Below are 9,521 nucleotides of genomic sequence, written 5' to 3' on the forward strand. Positions count from 1 at the left end.
GAGAGAAAGTCCTAGATTAGCAGAACAAGTTCAAACTAGAGCTCTGAACTAGTTCAATTCTCTCCCTCTCTCTCTTTTTAATTCTTATTTTACACTAGTTTACGTACAAAGTTCATATACATTTTTTTCTCTCACTGAGCCCTCCCCTTTCCTTTACCATCCCTCCCTCCACCCATCAAATTGCGTGACCCTGTATTTTAGCCATCCCCCCAGATCCTCTTTCATGCTTGACAACAATGGTCCTATACAGTATTTGTCTGTATGAGGCTGACTGAGTTCACTGAGCAATTATTTCTTTCTAAGTGTAATAGACCAGACTCAAGGTTTTTTGTGAGTTTATGTATGTGTGTTTTCTGAATGTATTTAATTATATTCCATTGTATAAGCATACATTAATTGTATCTACATTGTTAAGATTTCCTCTTTTTCTCAGACTCAAGTTTTAAAAAAATTAGGTGAAGCAGAATGCTAACTGGAAGGGGAAAATATACAGGTGAAAAGTCTGGAATGGGAGACTTGGAAGCAGCAGAGTTAGTCCTTTCATGACTAAATTATAACCAGGACCATGGAGAGCAATCAAGGCTTTAACACCATCTTTGAGCGGGGCACCACCGTGTCAGACTCTGTTGGTCACGATTTGGCTCCTGTGCAACATACGCCCCCTTGTTTTCTAAAAAGGAGATTCCGTTTCCGGCAGGGCATCAACCCGTGAAGTTTTTCCCCTTTTGGTTACTGTTCTGGCTCACCCACAGTTTATAAATCCAGGTCTATTCTGGTTTCACGTCACGGGCCGTGACTTTTGAGTTCAGTGATGGCCAAGGAGATGTCATGAAAGCATGACTGATGTTCCCTACAGGACGGCAGCTGCATTGCTGGAGAAAAGTAGAGGGTGCACTAAAGGGGTTTTTATTTCCTTTTAAAAATTAACGTTGCTGTCAGGTGCCACTGAGTTCACGCTAACTCATAACAATGCAACAAACAGCAGATCTGAACCTCTCCCTCTCCTGCCTTGTTGAGCGCGTTACAGTAACGGTGTCAATCCATCTTGTTGGGGGTCTTCCTCTGGTTCCCCACCTTTCTGAGCACGATGGCTTATTCAAGGGCTGGCCTCTCCTGCTACATGTGAGGCAGAGTTTCACCCTCCTTGTCTCTAGAAAGCACCCTGGTCTTCGAAGGTAGACTTGTTTGTTCTTGTGGTGGCCCACGGGATGTCACCACAACTCACAGGCATCGCTTCTTCCTTGGTCAACCTTGTCCAAGATGCTTGGGCTGCACTATTCACTGTTCTTTTCTCTGTCCTCTCTTCACTGCTGCCGAGTTGTAACCAATCATAGGTGACCCTCTAGCAGGTTTTCAGAGCCTCTAAATTTCATGGAAGGAAACTGTCCCTCTTTCTCTCATGGAGCAATTGGTGGATTTGAACAGTACAACGTCTTACCCTGTAGGTTATGAGGGCTCCCTCCCCACCCCTGCCTTTTTTTTAACCTACAGTGAGCTGTGGTAACCTGTTGGCAAGAAGCTGTGCTGCAATCTCAGAGGCAAGCAGTTCAAGGCCATGAGCTGCTCCGTGGGATTAAGGACGGGCAGTCTCCTCGTGTGCGATTAACTGCCTCTGAAAACCCATCAGAGGGTCAGCGATGGGTCGATTCCAACTTGATAGTACACAACAACAACAAATGGGTGTGTTAAAGTGTTAAAGTCTCGTTTTCATATAGAATTGAATTGAGTTTGGTGGTTCAGTTTTGCTATTGGTGTCTGGAGACCCAGCACCGGCCACCTGTAACATGACGTGCACCACGTCACAGCAGACTTGAAGGCCTGGCATCTGTATGTCTCGCAGAGACACAGCTGAGTGGATGTCCACGTAGCCTGGCAGGAAAGGGTCCTTCAATACCTGCTGTGGGCACGTTTCCTCTCTGCAGCCAGAGTCCAGCTCACGGGTCCAGGGGTGACCATGGGACGTCAGCTGAGGGGATTAGAGTCTCCATCTCTTGAGTCTCTGGCCCCAAAGTGCCAAGAGGTTACTTGAGTCCTTTGATGGACTCATGGTGACCATACAGATAACAGAGCAGAGTGGTGTCCCACAGGGCTTCACAGCGGTGATCCTTCAGAGGCAGACCGCCAGGCCTGTCTTCCGAGGCACCTCTGTGTGGGTTCAAACTGCCAACTTCTCAGCTTGTAGCTGAGTGTGTAACTGAGCCACCCGGAGATTCTGCAGAACCCCTCTGTTCACGATGTGCTGAGGACCACCAGAAGAAGGACGGGAGGGGAGTGCGTGGAAGCTTGGGTTCAAGAGGGGTTCCAGTTCCTGCTTCTTGTTCCAGTGACACCTTCTGTCCTGGGGCCCCAGGAGAGACTGTGCTAATAATCTGATCATTAAGGTGCCCAGGTATGAGGTAAATTTCAGAGACAATCTGTTAATGGATAGGTCGTGTCTGCTGTTTTAAGACCTGGTCTTCTCTGATACCCACTGTTTACCAAAGCCCTTCAGAGACAGAGCACAGTGACCAAGGTGAAGCCGCACACGTCGGAAACAGGGGAGGCCTCCCTGCTCACACGCTTTCACGTGAAGGATCTATTCCAAACATGGTAAGGTCTAGTCTCTCAGAACCCAAGCTACACTACGGTGATAAGAAACGGCCTCGGAAGCTCCAACAGCGTCTGCAGAACGCCGGGTTACCAAGGGCCAAATTAATGAGATCTGTGTCCTCTGACCAGCCACTTCCCCACGGCTGGTGAGGATTTCTACCAGGAGAGGAAGAGCGAAGGCCCACAGCCCTCTACGCTGCATGTGGCTCCCACACAGAGAGAAATGCTGAGCAAACTGGCAGGGTGAACTTGGAGCAGAAATTTACACAGGGCCGACAACGCCAATTTTGAGAAGGAAAAAAACTTCTGTTTACCCATTGATGACGCCATTGGAATAGCCCAGGTGTTCGGCGAAAGATTCCTATGGAAGAGAGCAGAAAAAAAAAAAGGAACAAAATATTAGCCCAATGATTACTCTTCTTTTTCTTTTGGATTTATCCAATTATGGTCCAAGGCAACAATAAACAGACAAGTACACTTTAGCTACACAATAAAGTAAACTCTTGTTACAGAACGAACTGCATCTTTGAACTTGGACTCCGTTCCATGGGAAGCCGGTTAGCAGGTGAATGTGTCAGGCCCTGCACACACCAGGTCTCCACAGTGACAGGTCTGCTGTCACTTCACTCACGACCTAGACTTTTCTGCCAGGTCCTCTCCCCGGTGGACAGGAAGGTGACAGCCGTGCTGGGCATTTTGCTATTCACCCTCCGTGGTGGGACAGACCCACTGCCATGAACTGATTCCCACCCACAGAGCCCCTGCAGGACAGATCAGAACTGCTCCAGATGGCTTCTGTGGCTGTAAATATATTTTTTTTAATTTTAATTTAATTTTACTTTGTTGTGGTTGTTGTTACGTGCCATCGAGTCGTTTGCGACTCATAGCGACCCTATGTACAACAGCCCTAAACTCTGCTCTGTCCTGTGCCAATCTCATTGCCTCTGACACACCCACTTTGTTTTATTTTAATTTTTTTTGTGTGTGTGTACCATCAAATAGGATCTAATTGGTATAGGAGGAGGCTGTCCCTTCTTCTCCAGCAGAGCATCTGGTGGATTTGAACCGCATACCTCTGGGACTACAGTGCAGCTTCCTGCCACCAGGCCACCAGCACTCCCTGTGACTGTAAATCTTTTTTTTTTCTATAATTATATTTTATTAATTTTCATAAACATTTACAGAGATTTTGGGCTTCCACTCATTGTTGCACTATTCTCTCTACCCTCCTCCCAGTTTGTTCTTGTCCAAATGCCACAGTGCTTGTCAAAGCCAGTTCTGATCAATCTTCTTTGTCAGTGTATCCTTTGCCATTCCCTATCACTCCTCCCTGAGAGAGACTTCACCCTGAGTCATAAGGAAAAGGGGACGGCGTATTCTCTTAGCTACTTCCTGCTGAAAAGGGACGCTGTGGGTTTCAGGGTGAAGATCTTCTCTCACTACTCTAAAGGGCCCCTTTGGCAGTAGGAAACACATAGACTATTATGGAGATTGATTTTGGAATTCAGATGCACTCTTATTGATTGTGCTTGGCCATACATGTTCATATCCTTGAAGATGTATCATGGGGGTGTTGCAACCTAGAAGGCACAAATTTGACTAACAAGTTATAAGTACATGAGTCCAAAAATTATGGAAAAGTAAAAGAAAAGATTCTTTCATTGTTTTACAAACCCTCCCCCAGGTCCCCTCCACCATGCAGCCCTCGCTCTAGTCTCCTGTGATGACAGAAATACCCAGTTACATGTCTCTTTTAAACGGTTCTCTCCCTCCTCTGTTTCAGTGCAGTACACATTATTGAACCCATCTTACTCAGTCTCTCCCCAACCCCAAGGACAGTCCCATTCTACAACAGTGGCATCATGTAATATTTGTCCTTTTGTGACTGGGATATTTCACTCAGCATAATGTTCTCCAGAGTCAACCATTTTGAATAACATTGCATGAGTTCCTTGTTTTTTAATGCAGCATAGTATTCCATTGTGCGAATATACCACAGCTTCTCTAGCCATTCGTTTGTTGATGGGCACTTAGGTTGTTTCCAACTCCTTGCTATTGTGAACAAAGCTGCAATAAACATGGGTGTGCATGACTGTAAATCTTTAAGGGAGCAGATGCCCATCTCTCTTCCACGATCACCTGTGGTGAGCTCAAAACAATGACGGTTCATACAGCAGCCAAATGCTCAACTCCCTGAGCCACAGAGCTCCTTAGGTTTACTCTAGTCACGGCAGGGGTGTCGAACACACAGGTACCTAACGTGGGTGCTAAGCAATAACAATTAATGTTGTCGTTGTTACGTTCCATTGGGTCATAGCTGACCCTCCAGAGGGTTTTCAGAGGCTGTAAGTGGCACAGGAGGAGACTGCCCATCTTTCTCCTACAAACCAATACTAAAAAGGGGCAAGAAAGGAAAATTTCAGCTCCTTTTTTTAACTCTATGATTATTGTTTTAATTTTCTAGAAACTTCTATGTGGAAAAAAAAAATTGGTGTAGAAAACAGAGACCTGCACATTGCGCAAGGGAAGCAGGTCTGGCTCTGAGAGCCGTCATCACAGTGGAGCGTGAGGCCGTGGGTGGTCCTCATGCCTGCTGTGGTGAGCGGCCGTCACCTCAGGACCCTCGCGTGCACCCTGCTCACCTGCAGCAAGCAGGGCAGGTCCCCACCCCGCTCTCAGGATGCTGCTGCTTGAGGATAAAGGCCTGGGTTTACACCATCTCAGAAGGAGGAAGCCCCCGTCCAGCTAGTCGACATCCGCTGGAATCTTCTCCAGAAAAACAACAACGCTTCCTGAACTTCCTCCTCTCCAACAGGCACAGAGACGTCATTTCAATTCTTCACCGCCTCTTCCCGAGGAAGCCGGCTGTACCTGCCATTACCTTCCATCTCAGAGCAACCACCCATAACGAGGCAATTCACAGCACAAGCCCCCAGCACCAGCCACCCCTTCTGACACTTTCTCATGACTTGACACTGTAGTGTTTCCAGGGCTGATACCACCGACCCACAGGCAGACAGACAGAAGCGTCTAGTCTTTTCATTCTGCCTCTCGGGCCACGGGCAGGCAGGCTCAGCCTCCATGCCCTGGGTTCATGTCCCATGTCGCTTTGTGTCTTCTGATAACCATTCGTGGTATTAAAAGGAATCCTGGTCACCTGGTGAGCTGCTAACCAAAAGGTGGGCTGTTCAAATCCAGCAGGTGCTCTCAGGGAGAAAGACGGGCAAATCCCCTCAAGAGCCACAGTCCTAAGACCTCAATGAGGCGGCTGGGAGTCAGAACGGACCTGATGGCAGGAGGGCTGGTGACTCAGTCAGTGAAATGTCAGGCTGCTGAGAGGCGAGTGGCCGTAACCCACGGGAGAAAGGGGAGGCCGTGCTCCCACTAAGGTCTCCAGCCTGGTAAACCCAGTGGAGGGCTGTCGGGAGTCAAGGTCAAGTTGAACACGCTCTCTCTGCTGCGGTGGCTGAACGAGCTCATAGCTGACTGTCTACTGGGTTTCCAAGGTTGGACGTCAGCCAGGAGGTGGCTGTCCGTCTTTGTCCTGAGGGGTCTCTGATGGATTTGAACCACCAGAGAGATGTGGTCTTTAGCAGATGAACCCTTTACGGACCAGGCCATCGGACCCAACAGCAGCTGGGCAGGATTCGAGGGGCCAGGATTAGAACACAGGGACTCACCTCAATGTGCTGGAACATATAAGGGTGGTTGCAGATTTTTCTGAGCTGCATAATGGTGTTCATGAGAGTCTTGGCTCCTCCTTTCCCCTAAGAACAGGCAGGGAGAAAAACACAGGGCAAGTCCATCTGTGAACAGGCACTGCCAGTCTCTCAGGGCTGGGCCTCGATGGGTGGGCAGTGGGTCACAGGTACGTCCAGGAGCCTGTGTGGCCTGGTGGGCACAGCAGCTGCAAACCAGGCTGGGCTTTCCAGTTAGACACCCGTGCCCCTGGCGTGCAGCTGTCTACGGAAGCTGAGCCCTCAGCGGACGACAGCAGATCTGTGGCTCTGAGGCCCAGCTATCTGCTTCTAGGCTTCCGAGAACAGAGAGATCAGCCCAGATGCCCAGGATATGAGAGTGACTTTTCAAACCTTCTTGGTACAGTTTCTTCAGAAGTGACACGAGCAACGCTAACTCTTGGGGTGACGTGGAAGCTCGCCCTTCCTCCCCGCCCTCTCCGCCTGGTCTGTGTGTAGGGTGTGAGAGGTTTCTGCAGGCAGCAACCACAGCCATACAACTGGCAGACCCCATTTCTACCGGGTTCCAGGATATCTGTGCTGGACAGTATCTGTATTTTTTCCACAAACCGAAGGTTTACGGCAGCCCGGAACTGGGCAGGGCCATCAGTCCCCTTTAACCAGCAGCCTGGGCTGAGCCTGTTTGTTTCGTCTGGTCATGCTAAAAATGTTTACAATGTGCTCAGCACGCACACGTCAGACTATGGAAAAGCATCAATATAACTTCTAGGCGCACTGGAAAGCCACAGGAAATACCTCTGAGCCTCTTTACTATAATCCTGGCTTACTTAGTGGCCCGCACTGGACCGCAGTCTACCAGCCCCATTAGCAGGGCTGCCTCTCTCGTCTCCAGGACAGTCAGCACCGTAGGCACGGCAGACACGGCACCCCGTGTTTCCTCTCCGCCCTAACGTACCTTCTTATCTTTCTCAGACCCATCCGTGAGGAGGATTCCTTTGGCCTGCATGTGGCGATACAGAATCTTCTGGAGCGCCGACATGTCACACTTGATCACATACTCCACCTGCAAGGAGAGAAGAGGGAGGTCAGAGCGGGACAAGGAGCTGACCACGCTAGGAAGCTGGCCACGCCGCTGGCTCTCCCCCCGTGGAAGACGAGCCCTGGTGGGAGCAGGGGGCCGCCTTTCCTCGGATTCCTGGAATCGAGAAGACTAGAGACACCATCTGTCCAGTCATCTGTCCACCTGTCCTGTACCAGGGGGACTCTGTGTTGCTGTGACTTTGAAGTTATGCGCCTGGAGTTTAAAATGCCAGGAGGGTCACACACGGAGGACAGGTCTCAGGAGGGCTTTCAGACCAAGACAAACCAGGAAGCAAAGCTTGGTGACCTGCTTCCAAAAATCAGCAAAGGGCCACCTGACAGATGTCAAGAGAACAAAGTTCCATCAGCTTGCCTTGCGCACATCTTTAGAGGGTCAGCCACCAGGGGAGGCTGTCAGGTTTGGGGGGCATGGACATCTACAAAGGGTGAGGGAGACTCTCAATGAGCTGACGGGCCCCGTGGCCACATGGTCAACTCAACATGGCGGTCTTCATGAGGCTGAGACAAGACTGAATAACATTTCATTCTGTTGGGTGTAGGGTCACCATGAGCCAGTCAGTTCAGTGGCATCTATTAAGGGTCCCACTATCTCTACAAGACGGGTGACTGAGGCCAGGGCCATGTTCTCAGAAGTTTCTTGACTTGGTTCCTATTTGACCAAATCTGGTTTCCAAGTAGTTCAAAGATGTTCAACACACGAGGGTCCCAGGGCCTCCTCTGCTTCTCAACCTCCTTTTTAATAAATGGGAAGGTTTTTAGGAAAAACCAATGACTGGTCAATACACTGTGATTCACTCTGGGAATCTATTTTAAGATGGCTTTACAAAGCTCTGCTGTTCATAGGGTTTTCTGAGGCCTGCCTGCGATTTCAGAAGTCTGGCTGGAAGAGGCTGTTCCTTGGAGAGGAACGCCAAGCTTGGAATCGTGGAGGGATGGCGAGAGAGAGGAAGGCAGCCCTCCATCGGTGAACCGACACTGTGACTGCCGCAATGGGCCCGAGTGTCCCGGAAACGGTGAGGACGGCACAGGACAGGACTCACCTCTGTTGTTCAGAGGGTCGCGATGAGTCACTCGATGGCACCTGACAATCACAATAACAACAGGCTGCGCCTACTCTCCCCAGCACTAACGTGAGTCCTACAGGAGATTGCTGAGAGCTCTGGGGTGGCCAGCAGTGGCCCCTGCTTCAGAGACTTAAGACCTGGCACAGACCAAACTGTGTCCCAGCAAAATACACCGTGGAATGATAGGATGTGGAAAGCCTCCAGGATCCGATAAACCGTACAGGTGCACGAGGATTAGGGCGGGATGTAACGCTCCCGAACCCAATCCCACCACAGCCCTGCCTGGATACAAAGGGGGTTCTCTAGGGTGTGGCCTATAATAATACCTTTTATTTTATTTTATTTTATTTTATTTTATAGAATTGGGTAGGCTGGAGGGGCGCTCCATATCACCAAGGCATAAGAGCCAAGATTCTAGTGTGTCTTTTTGGACCGTGATCTCTGCTCAGTGAGGCTCTTAGACACCAGGGAATGCCGGACACATGGAGGTCTCCAGGGAATGCTGGACACATGGAGGTCTCCAGGGAAAGCGGGACACATGGAAGTCCCCAGGGAACGCTGGACACATGGCGGACTCCCGGGAATGCTGGAGGGCTCCAGGGAATGCAAGGAGGTCTCCAGGAAATGCTGGACACATGGAGGGTTCCAGGGAACACCAGGTCTGCAGATGCTGAATAAAACAAGGGCTTTCTCCCGGCACCGACAGAGCTCGGGGGTCTTCCCTGTCTTCCTCTCTTGGTGGTACCGGTGGGTTCTAATCGGCCTGTGCTATGACTTTAGGGTTGACAACACAACTCCCTACAATCTCTGCCAGCAAAGAACCCTGATGGGCTTAAAGCAATCCTGGATGGTAGACAACCACCCCCAGGCTCTGAGGGTTCGAATCTCTTTGTGGAAGCAGACCACCAGCCACAGCTTTCTTCTCATAAGGGGTTGGCTGTGGTTCAGACCACCCACCTCACACAGTGTGGATCAGACCACCCACCTCACAGTGTGGATCAGACCACCCACCTCACAGTGTGGATCAGACCACCCACCTCACAGTGTGGATCAGACCACCCACCTCACA

At 50.0% G+C, this 9,521-nt stretch overlaps 1 protein-coding gene across 2 annotated transcripts in view; it reads right to left on the reverse strand.

Moving 5' to 3' along the window:
* SMARCA2 (SWI/SNF related, matrix associated, actin dependent regulator of chromatin, subfamily a, member 2) overlaps window positions 1-9,521 on the reverse strand; it is a 191,004-nt gene that overhangs the window by 92,360 nt on the left and 89,123 nt on the right. For both annotated transcript variants that reach the window (XM_006881321.1, XM_006881320.1), the window contains exons 19-21: window positions 7,243-7,350; window positions 6,270-6,356; window positions 2,904-2,950 (exon numbers count right to left, since the gene is read on the reverse strand). In XM_006881321.1, the coding sequence (XP_006881383.1) occupies window positions 2,904-2,950; window positions 6,270-6,356; window positions 7,243-7,350 (242 nt within the window). The remainder of the gene's footprint in view (window positions 1-2,903; window positions 2,951-6,269; window positions 6,357-7,242; window positions 7,351-9,521) is intronic.

This window comes from Elephantulus edwardii, unplaced genomic scaffold (genome assembly GCF_000299155.1).
Source record: "Elephantulus edwardii isolate Elephantulus edwardi_28Jun2011 unplaced genomic scaffold, EleEdw1.0 scaffold00014, whole genome shotgun sequence".
NCBI lineage: Eukaryota > Metazoa > Chordata > Mammalia > Macroscelidea > Macroscelididae > Elephantulus > Elephantulus edwardii.